The sequence below is a fragment of the Leptopilina boulardi genome, unplaced genomic scaffold (genome assembly GCF_019393585.1).
Source record: "Leptopilina boulardi isolate dan_hultmark-lab unplaced genomic scaffold, ZJU_Lbou_2.1 LbouV2_48, whole genome shotgun sequence".
NCBI lineage: Eukaryota > Metazoa > Arthropoda > Insecta > Hymenoptera > Figitidae > Leptopilina > Leptopilina boulardi.
Window position 1 is genome coordinate 1,444,580 of NW_026137992.1, and position 19,854 is coordinate 1,464,433.

Consider the following 19,854-nt stretch of genomic DNA (forward strand, 5'->3'; position numbering starts at 1 on the left):
GGTCGATTGTGTTTCGGAGGCCATATATTTATTGACATAGCGAAACAGAGGAGAGAAAAGCGAAGCCAAAAAGTATTGAGAATTTGTTGTTTACTATTTCTCCTATTTTGTTGCGCGAAAACGCTGTGAAATTCCGGAATAAAATGTTAGCTCCTTCGAGAAAATCTCATATTTCAACACAGCCAGATACCAAATCATTCTCCAGTTTCTGCCATATACCAGAAATCATTTGAAGTTCCTGATTTATTTATACAAAAGCAGTTTTTCAACCGTTCAAAACTCACACGAGATATTTTCCGCTTCAAAAATGTAATTGCATCTTTCGCAGGCGAATTTTCCTCTTATATCAGTAAAATTTGATTATTTTTCAAAATATGTGTTTTATAGGTCGAGCGAAAATTCTTCGTCTCTTAATTAAAATTGAAACCGAATTGAATTTGCCATAAAAATTCATTGTTTAGAAATTCCGGTTCTTTTGCTTTCAATTTTTAATGAAATAAAATTGTTTCGATTTAATATTGTTAGTTAAAAATTTTTATTTTACATACTCAGGGATTTGTAAATTAATTAACCGACTACGCAGTTACAAATCCAATCATGTTTTATTTTTTTTTTTTTTTATTCCTCAAAATAATTTTATAAACAGCATTCGTAAATGTTAATTTAAATTTTTAATTAAAAATTTCGAAAAATATTTGTAATTCACAAAATGTGTTTTATAAATATTATTTCCCTGAGTGTGGAATTAAATTTTGATAATTTGTATACACATATATAAAAAATATTTATAAAATTTTATTTACGAATTTGAAAATAAGTAATTTAGCTAGGATTATAATATTCATTTTCAATTGAAACTTTGAGTGTGACTTGGTTAACGGTCCTTATAAAACTACCTCAGATATTGTAATTTCAATTGAGGAGATCTAATATTGCAATTCTCCTGAGTCAAGACTTGAGTATTTCAACACACAAATTGTATTTTTCTATTCTCCATTAAAATGGAAATCTTATTTTGCACTTTGTTTACTATTTAAGGGTTGAAAAAAACAATTTTTCTTCTTTAAAGGGAATTTTTTTACCATTATTATTTTTCTATATTGTTGAAATAAATTTTGTATTTTTCCTTTATTTATTTACAATATGAGAGAAAAGTTTTTTTTTTTTTAAAAAATAAATCATATTTATTTTTGCAATTTTAATAATCATTTATGGAGCTTGAAGGTAATGTTCTCTGAAATGTTTAAATGTCGATAACGAAGGCTTGGGTTTACTGTGTATATATAGTATAAGCTGCATATTCTCCATCGTCGTATTCCCATTTGGGTATTATTTCGGATTACTGCCTCATGGGATTTAGAGTAAATCCGTTTTTACTATTTTAATTTTTCAAAAGAATTCTAAAAAGTACTTTCTCAGCTATCTAAAAATCTGTTTTTGCATATTTTTCAAGAACAATTACTATTTAAAATTCATTTACATTAATCTTCACATTCAATATAATGAGAGTGATTTAAATTAATATGCTTGCATTTTATTACATGAAACCGGAAGTTTCGAAAAATAAACCCGCTTTTTCTCTTTTTAAATTATTTTTATTTTAATAAAAAAAAAAAAAAAAAAAAGAAGATGCGATTAAAAGATGATATTTGAAAGATATCAAAGAAGGGGGATCAAACGAATTTTCAAATCAAGAGACAGACATATAAAAACTCCCCTTGTTCAATTTTGCTCGAAAGATCAAACTTGATTCAATTCTCTTCAACACGTTTCGACTTTCTATAATGGACTCTTTACGGGGATTAATGTTTTTTAATTTTTTTTTTTTTTTATAAAATACCAAAAATTATAATTGCAAAATTTTATTTTGTTTAATTTTTTTTATTGCTTTTTATTTTTTAAACTGTTTTTTTTAAATTGTCTTCACGTTATATTAAATAAATGAAACACAAAAATTTGGTAAAAATATAATCCAAGTCAAGGTAAAAAATAAAACATTTTTTTTAACGTTCAGTTGTCTGTAAAAAATTTATTATTAAATCTGATCAACGCAGTTGCATCTGGTTAACAGTCTGATAACAGCGTGTAGTAGCTGAGCTGTTTAAACGTTAAAAAAAAAAAATTGAAATGTTTTATTTTTTTATTTTTAATTGAATGGATTTATATTTTTTCCACTACCTATATTCATATTATTCTTTTACCAAATTATTCATTAATAAAATGAAAAAAAAATTGATTAAAATAATCTATAAATATTTCTTTGAACAAAATAATTTTCGAGTCTATTTTGTTTAAAATACAGAAATTATTCGTACAAATCAATTATTTGGTTTTAAAAATTATTTACTATTTATTTGATAATAATTAATTATTTGAATAGAATAATTTTTTTTTCAGTGTAATAAATAATTAAATTTTAATTAACTAAAAACACAAAAAAATACAAAACTGTAAAAGCAAAATAAAATAGTAAACACTTTATATTTTCTCATTCGAAGTACATTTGAAACACATTTTATTGCACTAGTACAAACTCAACGTTCCATTTTCGAAATGGACACAAGCTAGCGTAAAGCATGAAGGAGGAGAGAGAGAGAGAGAGAGAGAGAGAGAGAGAGAGAGAGAGAGAGAGAGAGAGAGAGAGAGAGAGAGAGAGAGAGAGAGAGAGAGAGAGAGAGAGAGAGAGAGAGAGAGAGAGAGAGAGAGAGAGAGAGAGAGAGAGAGAGAGAGAGAGAGAGAGAGAGAGAGAGAGAGAGAGAGAGAGAGAGAGAGAGAGTGAATTGAATCACGGTAGTTGAAGTGTAAAGGGGAAAGTATAGTGTTGTTTGTGGTCTATCGTTGCTGAACGGATGTGTGTAAAATGACAAAATGAAAATTCGTCGAAATAACAAGGAAAACTGGACGACTCTGGCCCGAAACATTAATCTTCAAACATATATGTATTTCCCTGTACAATATAAAGGGTTGTCATGGTCAGAAACCATGAATATCATTTTCAGTCCCAATTCAACGGTTTAACACGACACAGTCTACAAAATACTTAATAAATTCAGTAATTAACTGGCGCAATGTAGAAAGTAACAATTTTGCATCTATTCACTTTTCACTTCAACAAAAATTATTCAAATATTACTTTTTGCAAAAGAAAAAATTTTTTTAACAATTTAAACAAATTTATTCTAAAAAAAAAATTCTCAAATAATAATTCGCGGGTTTTTTTTTTTTTTTTTATAAGGATAGGATTTGAAATTAAATGAAAGGATCAAATATGTGTAAACTTGAGAAGCGTGCGAGCATTTTTTTTTTTTTTTTGGTACTCTGGAACCTCTGTAAAAGTCTGGTTACTCGGGATTAGATGAGAAAAGTCTTTGTGATTTGTGACGCGACCGGTGCAGTTTTTCCTTTTTACGTGACAATGATATAAGAGAGTTAAAAAGAGCAATGACCATCTCTGGGGAAGGGCCTCCAAAAGGATGGTCAGTCTGGGCAGGTCGAGAGAGAAAATTCTTTTTTGCGGAGAGAAGAGAGAAATATATATACTTAAAGAGGGTAATTAATCAGCACTCAAAATAAAAGGAGAGAGAACTTTTAATCTATACTATTATATAACCTTTGAGTTAAAATGTTCAAAAGGAACATTGCGCACACCTCTAAATAGTTAAATTAGATAATGGACGGTAGACCAGCGGGGTCAGTGCTGATTTGTTGCGAACTTAGAATTAGGTCAATTGATACCTCCTCCTCCTCCTCAAATGGACTATTGTACCTTTATATTCTTTTAACTCACTATCTGTTTTTTTATCAATAATAAATCTCTTTTTACAATTTTAATAAAATTTATATCTATACGATAAAATTTTGAGAATTCTGTGGAAATTAAAAAAATACAAAAATTCTGTTCACTGTCTCATAAAAAATTATAGTGAAAAATAAATTTATTATTCAAATAATCGACTATTATCAAATAAATATTTATACTTTAAATAATTTTTATTTAAATTATTTAAATTTAAAAATACCCACCTTATGACAAAATTTTATGTATTTTTCGTTTCATTTTTCAAAAACTTTAAAAAGTTACGTTTTATATAACTTTGTAGAAGAAAAAACTTTTCTGCTATATGTAAATTTAATAGGTTAATTTGAACGATCGTGTTTTATACACCGCATCAGGAAGGTGATAAAATTTATCAACCGTATAAGAAGCATCGTCTCTTGCATCTCCTCAAAATCAGAACAGAAGTTTTTTTTGGAGATTTTAAACATATCACTTGGAAAATAGAAGAGAAAGAGGTACTTGAAAGAGCAAGGGACGGAGAGTAAATACCACTTTCTGTGTATTGGAGTGTATGATCGAACGATGCACCGGAGTTAAGCCCCGTTTTCAGCTTTAGGCACGAGAGGGTAAATCCTCGCGCTTTCTATCTCTAGTGAATTTCACAAAAATCTAACTTCTATATTTCTAAAGTTTTCTACTAAAGAAAAGGTGAAAAATCAATTTTTTTTTTGGTAGCAAAATATAATTAAAAAAAAAATTTTTTTTAGTTATATTTTTTTATAAACAATTTAAATATAAAAAAATTCTAGAGACAAAGAAATTAAAAGTCGATTATTTGAATTAAATAAATTTTTTTCAGTGTATGTATTTTATAACGTGATGGAAAATGTTGCAATATGGGCTTTTTCGTTTTCCCTCTGTCGTTAAGGTGCGGAAAAAGCTTTTCATATATGTCTCGGTATTCAGAAAGGTATATAGAAGAAAAATCTTAGCTCCCTGGTGCGATTTTAGATCCTTGAGCATGCCACATTATCGTAGTCTTAGCTTATAAAATTCACTGCACGTAGGAGACATAGTGGTCGTTGGTGTGAATTTACGAGAAAAGGTTTTTTTTTTTTTTTCCAAAAACGAGAACCATCATATCTCATAATTTAATTAATCTCATCTAATTCCTCACTTTTTAGATCCTTTTTTCATGAAAATTTGTTTTCAATTTCTTCTTTATATATCTATTATAAAAAAAAAGCACATTAACAAAAATAACAAATAAAGAACTTAAAAATAAATAAATAATAATTTTTTTGACAATTTTCAACCTCGTGAAAAATGTTGCAGTAAATTTTTGAAATTCCTTCCTGAGAAATGGTATATATAAAAGAATTTAATTTGTGAAATTCTGCGGACTCATGATTGTGACTGGAATTTGAAAAAAAAGCATAACATGAAAAAAATCTCATTCTTATTTTTCAGTTTTCCTTCTTCTTTTTTTTCACACACAGGGGGTTTGCTTTAATTAAATCACTGTATATGAAAGAGAGACTTTAAATTTTATGTAGGGTAATTGAAAGGCGCGTTAAAGTGTCGGTCTGCTGGCTGCAATAGCGCAATGCATTTCCTGTCGAGGTTACTTACCCCTTTCTAACAATTTCTAGACAAGGACAACGACGTCCAGGACCCGACGACGACCGGCGAAAAGCAATTTCACTCTAGGGATTTTTAAAATAGCCCCGGACTTGTCTTGGGAGAATGTTAACTGATAGTGCGAGAGATGAAAAGAGATGCTCACAATAGGGAATAAGCACTTTTCATTAAATATCAAACGAGGTTGCCACCCTTTTATATATACATCGAGCAGAAAATGTTCCTTATTCAATAACGTCCTGACTCCATTTTATTTCAACTTGTTTATCTCACTGTAGTTATATATATTCGAATGCTAATAGAAATTCTTGTTTCTCTACAAATATTTCTCTAATTTACTTTCTTCTGGAATTGTAATTGAATTCCTTCAAAAGATAAGAATTATTTATTTTATTGTTTTTGAATCGTTTTATATAATATACTTCACTCGATATTTTCACTGAAAAATTATTTTTAAAATTTCTTTGAATCCTATAAAAAAAAAAATTTATTAAATTCAAATAATTTAGAGAGGTATAAGTTTTCAGATGGTTATGCCCCCTTTCTTTATATGATTACTTGTTTCCAAAAAAAATATATATATATTATAACAATTTGATATACCTTTTGTTCGGAAACCGCAGAATAATTATTTTGAGCAGCGTATACTATCCTCTCGAAACTGCTTCCGGTTTATTTGTGTTTGTGGTCTTCACTGTACTTCCGCTATGTCGTAAATTGACTGACATAAAATTAGATGGAATGTATATATATACCAAAGCTTCATAGATCTCTCGAAATTTATATCTGAAACATGGATTATCAGTAAAATAACAATTATTTTAATAATCTTGTCATTTTTCAAATAAAAATTGAAAATAACGTTTCTCTCTAAATTTATAAATCGTTTCTTATATATTTAGAAAAAAAAAATTTAATTAAGAAAAATCAATCAAAAGTAAATTTGGTTAAATATAAAAATTCTATTAAATGCTATAAATAAATTTGGTTTAAATTAAAATTTCATCAAATGCAAATTTGGTTAAATAAAAATTTAATCAATAGAAAATTTCGTTAAATAACAATTGGATTAAATGAAAATTCGATTATATGATCGATAAATACTCGTGTAGTATATAAAGTAAAGAAATTAAATAAAAAATATGCCTGAAGCTTTGAATACGTTCAATTATTGAACAAAATTTGTCGAGCTATATTTTCTAGAAATTAAATTTTAAAAAATTGAATTTTTGTATTGCACTAAATTTTTATACCTTTAAGAATATTTATTTTATTTAACAGAACTATTTTGCGAGTGATTGAACATAAGATAAAACACTAAATACACAAAGAATGATATTTAACAAAAGAATAAAAATCGTTTTATCGATATTGAAAGTCGTTTCATTTAACAAAACATGAAAAAAAAGATCTTATTAAATACGTGCTAGATAGTGTACGATATAACGTGAAGCAATTAATCTATTTCTGTTATCATTGGAAAGCCACAAAAATTAATAACTTTGGCCACATGAAATAAAATCGTGTGACTATCGATACGAGAAAATTGATATACCGCGAATAAATATAACATGAGCAAAAAAGCAAAGTCAAACTAAACGGAAAAAAGGAATTTTTAAAGAAACATTATTTTAAATAAATTTTTGTCAAAAAAAAAATTTTTTTCGACCTTTTTTGGTTCAATACAAGGTGAATTTTGAAATTTTTCTAAATAGAAATTCGACGCCACAAAAATTCTTATAAATTCCGTGTGGATAATATTTATGCGAAAAAAGATTTTTGTGAGAATCGATTATGAATTCTATATAGAATATCGTTGATAATATTGTCAAAGTTACTGAGATCCCAAAGGACCTGTCTTGTACAAGGTACAAGATATCCCAGTAAAGTCCCATTGAAATTCATGTACTAACTGCGCGAGAATAGTCTTTGTCAAAGAATATTCCTTTTCTTAGATACTTTCAAAGTTTTATCATATTCTATCTACAGAAGGTGGTTTATATATATACTTATATTCGTACTCAAAAATGACAAACTGTAAACGTTATTTTTTTTGCTTCTTTATAAACAACTGTTCCAACAAATTTTGACGTTTTTATAGGTTAGGTTTTCCAGTAACAGTAGAAAAATATTATTTTAAGTTTTACCTGTATATAACAAGGGATCGAATATTTTCAATTTCAAATTTCCAATTTAGTTTTTAATATAAATTAATAAGTCGTATTACAGTATTTTATTTCAATAAGTGTTTATAATAAACTGTTTATAGTCGGAAAACTGTCAAATGTCAGCTGACTTGCTGTTAAACCAGAAATTAAAAATTCCCTAGATATCACTAGTAGCAGACAGATGTAAACAAAACACAATGTTAAAGAAAACAAATTGTTTTGATATCATTTTTAAAAAATTAAACACATATTGCAGTATTTCTGATTATAATGTCTATAAATATATACTTCTATTTTTCTGCACTCAAGAATTTTATTTAGTTTTGTCATTATTTTTTTTTATGTATAATAGTTATGAAAGAACAATGATTTCTTAGGTTAGAAACAATTTCGTCTCGCCCCAAGTGAACAGTATTTATTATTATTATTATTTTTTATTACTATTATTAAGTTATAAATGACATTGTTACTTAATTTTTTTTTATTGTTTTTACTGTTACAGCTAGTCGACTGAACGAATACATTCGACACTTCGAAGTTCTTAATTATCCTACTCACGAGGTCCATCAAAGTCATTTAAGAGCGAAAAGATCAGTTACCCGTGACAATACAGTCTCGTTAAAATTTAGTGCTCACGGAAAAGACTTTCACCTTCGACTTAAACGCGATTTAAGTACATTTAGTGATAATTTATTGATAGAGGGTCCTTCCGGCCAGGAAGAGGATCTCGACACTTCCCATATCTACGAAGGACACCTTGAAGGTAATCTTTTATAATTTATGATCAAAATTATACACTTAAACTAGAATTGCATTCTTGGACAAACTTTATATACTTTTTGGCTTATTTCCAATTCACTAGATTTTGCGCCTCAGTTTGAAAAGTTAAGTACTTAAGTATTCAACAAAACTCTGATGAAAACTATAAAGTTTGCCGTACATTTTAAAAATCGAAAAAAAGAATTTATTTTAATTGAATCTTTTTTTTTTTGTTTTTATTATCAAAATTTTTTGTTTTTTTTTTTGAAAAAACAGAATTTTAAATTAATTTAAAAAAAAATTACTTTTGTAGACATTTAATTAAAATTAACTTTCACGTTACTAAATTATTAACAGGCTACTTTTGTTTTATGCAAAAACCAAAATGAAATACATATCTTTCAATATTGGATTATATAATATAAATAGAACATTGAAACTGGAAACTTTTCAACTTGTCTGGAATTTAATAACAAGTCGATACGGTTGATCACTCTGAGAAGTTGGTAAAATTAATCTACTTCAAATAATATAGTTTAATTAAAATGAAGTTCATATATTGAAATTAAGATGACATTTATTTGGAATAGAAAATTCAAATATTTTTAATTAAAATCTATTTAATGTAGATAATTTTTTTTTTTATAAAAATAATTATGTAATTTTAATTTTGCAAAAATAATTCCTAATTGTGTCAGCAAGTTTTTTGGTAAAAATATTTTATTTTCAAATTAAAAAAAGAAAACTAAAATATTTTCATTGAAATTGTATAGGTGATCCTGGCAGTCGGATTTTTGGAAGTATAAGTGATGGTGTTTTCCATGGAAAAATTGAGTCACCACGGCATGGAGCATGGTTCGTAGAAAAGGCTCACTATTACTTTCCTTCACATGAAGTGAATGAGACATTACACTCGGTGATATATCATGAGAATGATGTTGGTGATCCCTACGCTGACATTCGAACAGGTGAGAAATTTTTAAATATTTTGCATGAAACTAGAAAAAAATATAATTTTTTTTAAATAAGCTTTGTCGAAAATTTCCACTTTTATGAATCAACATCATCATTAATATATTATTGATATAATTATAATAATTTAATGTTAATTCTCTTAATTTTTTTTAAATAAAAAAAATTATTTTTAATTTAAATACAATAATTATAAATCGAACATAAAATTTATAATACTTATTACTAGTAATTCCATTTTTTTCCGTTATTTATATTTAATCTTTTGGAAGACGATTGATGAGAAAAAAACTTCTTTTTTTTACAGTGAATGTAACTTTGTGAATTCATATCATTTTGATCAATACTGTGTTACTCTTTGCTCTTGTCCTTCCACTCTATTGCTCAGCACCCTTTTCGTGGTAGCAGGATCTGTCTTTTCAGCCTTCATCTCGACTCATAAAATCCCTCTCTAATCGTATCTGCCAATTTGACAAGAAATCTTATCTTTTTAGAGAAACTCAGGAGCAGACATCGAAAATATTCATGCAGATAAAAATTTTCCCCAAAGATTTTCATTAATTTCTAATTCAGTTCGAGAATTTAAAAAAAATTTTTTTATTTTTAACAATTTGTTAATTTATCTCACTTGCTTCTATTTTAATTTTCATTTCCTTTCTTTTTTGCGCACAATAAAAAATTTTTATTCCATTTTTTAAATTTATTTAAGAAATTGTTTTGAAATTTTTTTTAAAAGATTCTGGAAATAGTTTTAATTTTATTTCATTATAAAGTTTCAATCTACACTGACTTTAGCTCCTCTTGGTCTATAGTTGCTTCTTCACAAGCGAAATTCCTGCATTATCTATCTCAGTTTGTATTTTCTTTTAAAACAAATTGCTGTAGTGTCAAAACTTTTTATGAAAAGAAAAGGAACAAAAAAAATTTTTTGCTAGCCTTTTCATGAGTATAAAATGATGAAAATAATTTTATCTCAAGTATAATTTGAATATATATAGATATATATATATATATATACTTTATTTTTGTCGGTGAAAAAAAATTGTACGGACAATAATTTGAATTCTACTTCCAAGTGGATTAATTTAAGAGATTTAATTAAAGTCCGTGGAAACACTTATTAAATTTTATGAAATTTATAAGTGTACCATAGCGGTGTGCTAATGTTGCAGATTTATAATACCACGCACCTCGTGTTCTAGTACAAACAGATAACGAGGCTAAGCAAATATGTTTCAACGTGAGTGCATTCGTGAATCAGTTATAAATATTAGTACTGAACTATATATATATATTTATATAAGCTGAGATAAATAATGTTATTACATACGTTTAATAAAATTATTATTAAATTTTATTTTAATCTTCTCTGTACGTGAAATATTATATTTATTTGAGAAAATAATTTTTTACAGTTATGAGGTAATATTTTTTCTTATGGTTATAATTTCAGGTTCTGGAGGCTGTGGTATTAACGAAGAGGTGATACAGTGGATGAATAACATTCAAAATTCCGGTGAACCTGATCCTCCACCACCAAAAACAAAAACGAAACCGGATGAAATTCCAAAGGTAGAATGTTCATTTAATCAATAATGTGGACATAGACATCATATTCGCCTATATCGCCAAATTTTATACACTCTTTTTATTAATTTTTTTATTTTGAGAATTTCACATTTTTTATTTTAACAAAATTTGAAAAAATATCTAATTAGCAAAATTTAGAAATTTTATAAATAAATAAGTTTAAGAAAATCTATTATTAGTAGCAACTATTTTAAAAAATTACAAATATAAATAAGTAAAAAATATTTTTTTTAAAAAAAAGAAAAAATGTACCTGGTTCTAAAATGTACAAGTTTGTTTTAATATTATAATCAATAATTGAAGGTAAAACCTTGGAGTGGAGATAGCGAGACTCCAAGTCATAAATACAGTAAAGAAGCCAATGAACATGGTAGTCGAAGATCGAAAAGAGCTACGAAACCAAAGGAGGAAAATAAAAATACAACATGCTCACTTTTTATTCAAACGGATCCTTTAATATGGAGACATATAACCGAGCAGGTAGTCAATTATTAATTCAATCTCGCATTTAAAAAAAAATTATTTCTATTTATTAAATAAACCTTTAATTTATTTCTCAAGCTTCATCAAGATCCAGAGAAGACAAAAGAAGAAATTTTATCTCTAATCGCACATCATGTCACTGCCGTTAATTATATTTATAGAGATACAAGATTTGATGGCAGGGAAGAACACAGAAATATTAAATTTGAAGTTCAGAGAATAAAGGTAAATTATTTTTGTACAAAAATAATTTTAAAAAAAAGTTACAAGTAAAAATAATTATTATTTATTTAATTTAAAGATTGATGACGATTCGTCTTGTACACCATCACACACTGCTTTTCGCACAACATCTCGTACGACATCTCGTTTAACATCACGTACAACGCCTCCAAATAATTCGGAACAGAATCAATTTTGTATGGAGAATATAGATGTTAGCAATTTTTTGAATCTTCATTCGTTGGGAAATCATGAGGATTTTTGCTTGGCTTACGTTTTCACTTACAGGTAAATTATTTTATTTAGAAAATTTAGAGATAATTTAATATGAATTAAAATTTGAAGATAATTTTAATTGTTTGAATTATTAATCATAATTGTAGAGATTTTACTGGTGGTACCCTTGGTCTTGCGTGGGTAGCATCAGCGTCTGGAGCTTCCGGTGGAATCTGTGAAAGGTACAAGACCTACACAGAAACAGTTGGTGGATCATATCAATCCACTAAAAGATCCCTTAATACCGGGATCATTACTTTTGTTAATTACAATAGTCGAGTGCCTCCTAAAGTATCTCAATTGACTTTAGCCCACGAGATTGGACATAATTTTGGCTCACCGGTTGGTTAAAAAAAAATAATATTATTATAATAAATTAAACTATTAATATTTTATGATTTCTTTAAAATTTAAAAGAAAATGAAATTTTTCTAATTCTGAAAATAATTTTTTTTATTTTTCAGCACGATTTTCCACCAGAATGCAGACCCGGTGGCCTTCATGGAAATTATATAATGTTTGCCTCAGCAACGAGTGGTGATCGTCCAAATAATAGTAAATTTTCAAAGTGCAGTATTGGAAATATCAGCAATGTGCTAGATGCAATTGATGACAAGAAGAAAAAGAATTGTTTCTCAGCTTCCGCTGGTGCGTTTTGTGGTAACAAAATTGTTGAGGCAGGCGAAGAATGTGATTGTGGCTACGATGATGGCGAGTGCAAGGAAAAGTGCTGTTATCCACGAGTATTGTCTGACTTGGATAAACTAAACAGCGATGCCAAAAGTTGCAAGAGAAGAGAAAAAACACAATGCAGGTATGTAATAAATAATTTTTTCTAAATTCAATGGATTATTAAAATTATTTAATCTTTAAGTAAAAAATTAAATCTGATTTAGAAAAATTTTAATTGACTTGCATAGAAGTAATTTGAAAATGAAATTTCTGAAGGTGAAAATTAAAAAAGCTTTTAATTGTGTCAATTGAGCGAGGAAGTCGTAAACTAGTTTTCAAGATTGTTGAGAATTTATTATTAATGGTGACTAATCGTTTATGTTAGATTACACTTGCATTACGTTTTTTTTTTTTTTAGTCCCAGCCAAGGTCCTTGTTGCTCAAGCGAAACATGCCAATTTGTTCCACTCTCTCATAGAGTTCAATGTAAAGTGGAATCAGACTGTAGCTACAATTCCACCTGTAATGGAAGATCGCCTGAATGCCCTGTACCATTGCCTAAAGCCAATAAAACGAGATGTAACGAAGGAACTCAGGTTAATTTCACATTTATTGAATTTACATTTACAATAAAACTATTTAGTATAATGTTTTTTAAATAAATATTTTCTACTTTTTTCTCTCACTAAATATCTTTGTAATATTTAAATTTTGCTATCAAAGATAATAAAACTAATGAATAAATAAGTAGATAAATAATTTAAAAATGTATTAATTTATAACATTCTTTGTAGTTATGTATTAATGGAGAGTGCACTGGATCGATTTGTCTGGAATGGAATATGACTGAGTGCTTTTTAACTAGTAACATAATTCCAAATATTGACAAAAGGAAACTATGCGAGTTGGCATGTCAAAATGGAACCGACACTTCAACATGCCGTAGTACCAGTGAATTTGCTAATGTTGTTGGATTACCAGATGGTGGAATTAGTTTGAGGCCTGGTTCTCCGTGTGACAATTTTCAGGTAATTTTTCATTTAATTTTTATCGATTAATTCGTTTTCATTATTTAATAAATATTTATTTTTTACAGGGCTATTGTGACGTATTTTTAAAATGTAGAGCAGTCGATGCTGAAGGTCCACTTGCCAAGTTGAAAAATCTACTTTTCAACAAAGATACTCTGTCGACTGTTGCACAATGGGTTACGGTAAATTAAAAAAAAAATCTACACTTGTAATTTATTTGAAACCAGTGTAATTTTGTAATATAAAGTAATTTAGAAATAATTTTTATTTTTAAGAATTCAAAATATTTACTATGAAATTTTCTTAACAGGAATATTGGTGGGCTGTTGTATTGATGGGAATAGCCTTTATTATTTTCATGGGTTTCTTCATAAAATGTTGCGCTGTTCATACTCCTTCGAATAATCCAAAGAAACCACCGGCTAGAAGAATTAGCGATACTTTAAGAAGGCCGATGAACACTTTGAGACGCATGGTAAATAAGTATCCTAATTAATTTGACAAAATTTTGATATAATACTTTTTTATTAAATATTTAAGTTCTAAAAATAAGTAAATAAAAAGTAAATATACGAAAAAATAAAGTAATTCAGTGAATTAATGATATATAAAAATTTTAGCGACATCCACATGGCGGAGGTGCAGGTCCAAGAAGTGTTCCACCAAGGCAAGGAGGTCAAGGAACTCGAGGACCTTCTCATGGTTACGGTGAAAGAAGAGGTGCTCAATATTATCCTAAAGGTATGTTTGTTAAATAAATTTTAAATTACATTTAAAAAAACAAATCTCAATAAAGTTTGTTCAAATGAATTTTTTTTTTAAATTCCTAAAATTCTATTGATATGACAGTAATATTTTTGGTATTTCAATTTTATTAATTAATTTATATAATTAGAGAATTTTTTTTAAAATATATGAGAACAAACTTAATTGAAAATTACTGTTGTACCTTCTTTTGGAGTGACCCGCAACTACATTAGATTTTTCTCCTTTTCGCATCCTTCTCGCATTGATTGACGCGCATCACTAATCGACACTACCCTTCCACTACAGAGGTGAGCTGGGGCCTAATATATTCTCATAAATAGGAGCAAATTCACGAATACAATTCGCTTGCACTTAATAAAAAGGCCTCAGCGATTTTTTTTCCATCAAATAATGTTTTTCAATTTGTATATATATAAATTTAAATCATTTTAATGCACTTGACATTCATGTATTTGCTCCTAAAACAGTAGAACGCTTACCTGAAAAAAGATCAACAATGCTTTATATTTTATGTATTATTTTTTTTTTAATTATGAAGAAATTACGCTGGAATGACGATTATTGAAATTTCTCAAGTTGGATTGAATTATTCAGAATTTGAGAAGATATATTTTTTTAATCATGCAGTCAATACTCCAGTGCATTTTTAAAAATTCATGGACTTAATTCATTCATACAAAAAATAACTTGAATTTTATTTACAAGGAACACTATATTTCATTTTTAGATTTTTAGATCTAATTTTAATATAATAATCGCAAGGTAATTAAAAATTGAGATAAAATATCTATTAAAATTAACTTACGCACCTCCTTCATTCCAGCTTGTGTATATGTGGGTTTTTTTTCAATTTTTTTTTTTTATTTTAGTCACATTAGATATTTCTAAACTTTTAAACAGGATATCACTCGGTTCCCACAGCTAGTGCGTCACCAAGTAGCGGTCCAGCAGCCAACCACAGTCGTTCCAACCACCCCGAATTGTACGCCGGCGCCTATTCGGGCTCCGGGGGAGGCGGGAGGTCCTCAGCCTATGAGATGAGACATCACAACAAGGTCTGATGAATATAGACTGCTACTGTAAAAAAAAAAAAAGAAGAAAAAATTTGATAATCAGCGTTGTGTAGCTTGAAGAACTATATAGTGACATAATTTGCCTCAGCAAATTATCTAGAAGCGACAAGAAAATATATATTAAAAGATGATCGCCAATGATCAAAGTCTATACTTATATATATATGAGGCAAGTATTTTCTGTCAGTTATATTGTAAGGATCTTTCTCAGTAGATTTCATGACTTCTGCAATGATCTATTCCTTACGTTGTTGAATCGTTCACGAAGACTACTTAATCTCTTTAATGATTTTAAAAGACCAAATGAATGCTCGATGATCAAAATCCGAATAAATGAAATGAAAAATTCATTTCAAAATGATTCCAAATCGCCAGGTATTTTTTTTCTGGAGATATTCATTTTTCTTCTTTTTTAAATAAATTTTTACTGCCGAAAAAATTGTTTTCGAATCTAAAAATCCAAAAGAAAATTTATTTTCTTTTGTTAGAACAGTTTGATTTAATTTTAAGTCCCATTTTGTGTAGATATTAAAACATGAAAATGAGATTTATATTTTCAAGAAAAAAATCCTCTTGCTTTACTAAAAAAAAAACACAATATTCTTGTATATATTTAATTTCTTAATATCATTGATTTCAAAAAGCGACGTTCTCGTTTTTTGTAATCGCACTAATTCAAGGCCAAGATTTTTATAGTTCTTAATTTTATGATCTATTCTCGGTGATTGAAGTTTAGCTGTTAAAGAATTGCTAAAATGAAATCTAATTATTAATTCATTAAATATTAATGTAGAAGAAAAATTTGTAGGTACCAATTTTAAAAGAATTTTTTTTTTTATTTGAATTTTACATCTCTTTATATTGATATTTAACAAATTAAATTCTTTTCATAATTGGTAGATTTTTTTTTTTTACTAGAAGGCAGATTTCATTGCAAATATCGACTGACTATAAAGAAATATCTGGCTTTCAGCATTACCAAAATATTTAAAGGTCATTTGTTTGATCTCTGTAACATTATAGTACGAGATTCGCTGTAATGTACATCTTATTCTTATACTACAGTTTATTAGCCAATTGATGCAAAATTTCCTAATGTTAAATAGGGAAAAAAAGATATAAATAAGAAAGAAAATTTATTACTACTATTATCTTGGTTCCATGTAAAAATATCTTTTTATTGAGTCATCAATAATAAATATCGACTTGAGAGAAAAATTATTTTTAAAAGGAACCTTAAGGGTGTTCAATAAACCAATTTTTAGAATGTTTTTTTTTAAATCAGATAAATAGTTTTTTTCCAACGCTTTTTGCAAGAACCATTCATTTATTTATTAAACAATATTTGTTATTTACTCAATTATCGATATTTTTGATAAGTTTTAATTCCTCAATAATTTTTACGTTTTGAAATTATTACAATAAGAAAAAAAAATGTAAATTCGTTTTGTAAAATGTAATGAAGGCTCTTGCAAAAAAATATGTTTCAATTTCTAAACTTGAAATTATACGAATGGGTCGAACAGTCTTAATGATTCTGTGTTAATGGTTGTGTTGATTACGATCATTATTGTAATATTATTAATTAGTTGAATATTATTCGTGATCATAGATTACGTTTAATTTAAAGCAAAAAAAAATTGTACATTACATAATTTAAGCGAAACCTTTATTTACCCTTTAATAGGAATTGTAGTGTTAATTATCATTAAAAAAAAAGCGTCTGTCTGTTATGTGAAAAAGTAGCTTATTAAAAAAAAAAAGAGATCGATTGTCGAAAAATCTACGATGCGTCAGGAAAAATGAACTATGAAATTAATTTTAAGTATGATTGTGAATCTTACGTTTAAAGTTTTTTTTAGGAAAAGTTTTCATTCGTTAAATTATAATATAAATGTATTATAATTATACGATGTTTTGTAAAAAAGCATTTAAATTTAAGGCTGATTGAACACATCACGATAATTTTTCGCTTAATGCCTTTTATAGTTATATTAACTTCAAATGGGCAAATAATAAATTTTATTAGTAGACTAATTTAAAATTGAAAAAAATGCTCTCTTTTTAATCAATTAAATAGTATAATTCAAATCTTAAGTTTTTGAGAAAAATAGAAATGAAAATTCTTAGTCTTCTTTTTAATATGAACATTAACTCTGAAAAATATGAGTTTTATTAAATATTTTTTAAACTTTAAGCACAAATAATGAAAGAATCGATTGTATGAATCGAACTTGATTTCAAATAATTATATTCGTTGTTTTTCTAAATAGAAATGACGATATAGCTACGTTCCAGTTATATGAGACTTTGTCTAAACAGTATTTTATATGAGAGAATTAGAAATTTCTTATTAAATGACTGAATTTTTCTTAGGCGCACGTATTTTAGTGTATTTTGTATAGATGACAAAAAGAAAAAGGAGAAACGTGATTTCTAAAATATTCTTTTCTTATGAATTTATTGTCCTCTATTAGATATATTTAATTTAAAAAAAAAGAAGTCGACACAGTTTTGAATTATTGTGTGTAACTAACTGAAAATTTTGAGGACGTTTATTAAAAAAAAATATTTGGAAAGAGAAGGGCCAATCGAAAGTCGCAATGATTTGCGAATTTGAAAGGGGAAATGTACAATAGACGCAATGTGATGATTATTGAAAAGAATGTAAAAGAATGAACGAACAAAAAGGTATGAATCGGAAGTAATTTTGAAAAAGAGATTTAAAGAAAATGTGTGTGAATACCATTGTAAATAATTTAACATATATATATATATATATATTATACAATTACCAACGGTATAGCGAAAAAAAAATATTTGTTTTATATCAAACCTGTATTATAGTCGACATATTATTCTGTATTTTGTATTCAAGATAAACAGAGAGAGTTGAACGCGAGTGTGAATAGGTGAGAAAGCAAATTGAAGCTTTTGAAATATTTTAATGTGTCTCAATTTCTGGCAGATGCGTAAGAATTGCGTTTCCTCAATAACGAATCAATTTTCTTAATTAACAAATTCATTTATTTTGTTATATAGTTAAGAAATTTAAACTATGCATCAGGTCCCGTTCATTGCGATCTCTGCGAGTTGATTAAAAGAAAAAAACTTTATTACTTTAATTTAAAAATTTCTAAAATAGACAAGTAAATGATTTTGTTGAAACTCAAACATTTTTTATATCAAGAGTACAAAATTTTGTGCTTTTAGAAAATAATTGTTCGATATTAATAGATAAACTCAGAGGCGATTAGTAATTTTAATTAATTTTGTTAAAACATTTTTGTAAAGTAACATTTTTTAACATTATATCATTGTCAGAAACTGCCAAAGAGCTCAACGTAATGAAAAGAAAAAATAATTAAATGTTTAAATTTAATTAAAAAATTAGATGTTTTAATTATATTATCAAGATATTACAAATTTCACTGCCATTTACTTTGGTAAAGTTTTCAATTAAAGGGTGAATGGATGGAAAAAATCCAACGAATCGCAAGAACGGGACCGTAAATTGATTAGTTTCAATTAATTATTTGTTGCGTGAGAGGAAACCAAAAAAAAAAAAAAATGCATTTCCTATTCTTATAATAAATTCTTCATCCCTAGAGGCTTAATTCGGAGGTTCCTCTTTTAACAATTTATTTTTTATGACATAAAGTTAACTTTCCATCCCGAAAAGTTATTAATTTTTCTTTAAAAAGCCAGGAAGAAGGAACGTTATTTCATTAAAAAAAAAACCTGAAGCATAATGTTCTATCACATGTATATAATGTGTCAAGAAAGATAAGAAACAAAAAAAAAATTGAGAGTTATATTTTTTCTATCAATCCAAAAATGTAAAAACACACGGTGACCTATATATTAAATTATGATTGAGCATTTTTAACATAATTTCAACAACATTTTATCTTTTTTCCTCGTGAATAACTATGTCTACTTACAATGCGAGAATACTCTTTTAAAAAAAAGTTGCTTGGATATCATAAACCACCAAGTGGCCTTTTTTACTTTCGACGATTTTCATTTTTAATCAACGCTCAATAGAGTTGAGATTTCTTGTTTCATTGTGTACCTAAATAAAGTAAGATACTGACCAATCACCCGAATGTAGCTTCAAATTTTTCTCTTTTCAAAAAAAAAAAAAAAAACAAAAACAAAAAAAAAATGTTAGGATGTCGCGTGTATTATGAATATTATTATAAATAAAAATAAATTATAATTGTGAATATCTCTTTTGTTAACGTTAATGTGATTCAAGAACGAAAAACACTACTGTAAAGAATTAAAATAAAACATACATTTTACACTTATATGTGTTACTTTTTATTTCACTATTTTTCAGATAACTTTTCTATTATTTTAATTTATTATTGAAACAATAAGTATTCCCTCTAAGGCAAAAAGTATAAGAATTTTTT

The 19,854-nt window shown here is 27.1% G+C and overlaps 1 protein-coding gene and 1 long non-coding RNA gene across 5 annotated transcripts in view; one reads left to right on the plus strand and one right to left on the minus strand.

Annotated features, from left to right (window-relative positions):
* The window catches only part of LOC127289616 (disintegrin and metalloproteinase domain-containing protein 10), a 36,344-nt gene extending 16,598 nt beyond the window's left edge, over nt 1-19,746 (plus strand). Inside the window, exons 2-15 of one of the 2 annotated variants that reach the window (XM_051317669.1) lie at nt 8,090-8,350; nt 9,120-9,314; nt 10,772-10,890; nt 11,212-11,388; nt 11,470-11,616; nt 11,693-11,901; nt 11,997-12,231; nt 12,354-12,703; nt 12,980-13,157; nt 13,356-13,589; nt 13,658-13,774; nt 13,903-14,067; nt 14,213-14,333; nt 15,261-19,746. In XM_051317669.1, coding sequence (XP_051173626.1) covers nt 8,090-8,350; nt 9,120-9,314; nt 10,772-10,890; nt 11,212-11,388; nt 11,470-11,616; nt 11,693-11,901; nt 11,997-12,231; nt 12,354-12,703; nt 12,980-13,157; nt 13,356-13,589; nt 13,658-13,774; nt 13,903-14,067; nt 14,213-14,333; nt 15,261-15,421 — 2,669 coding nt within the window. In that variant the 3' untranslated portion in view covers nt 15,422-19,746. The remainder of the gene's footprint in view (nt 1-8,089; nt 8,351-9,119; nt 9,315-10,771; nt 10,891-11,211; nt 11,389-11,469; nt 11,617-11,692; nt 11,902-11,996; nt 12,232-12,353; nt 12,704-12,979; nt 13,158-13,355; nt 13,590-13,657; nt 13,775-13,902; nt 14,068-14,212; nt 14,334-15,260) is intronic. The other variant, XM_051317670.1, reaches the window with a different exon arrangement.
* On the minus strand, nt 2,890-7,988 carry LOC127289627 (uncharacterized). 3 transcript variants are annotated; one of them, XR_007844204.1, is made up of 5 exons: nt 7,567-7,988; nt 6,023-6,205; nt 5,411-5,890; nt 5,095-5,194; nt 2,890-5,007 (listed from the first exon to the last, which is right to left on the minus strand). It is a non-coding gene; the product is annotated as an uncharacterized LOC127289627 (long non-coding RNA). The 3 variants fall into 3 exon arrangements; XR_007844205.1 differs by lacking the exon at nt 5,095-5,194; XR_007844203.1 differs by having other exon boundaries at nt 5,095-5,890.
* Nucleotides 19,747-19,854: the final 108 nt, after the last annotated feature.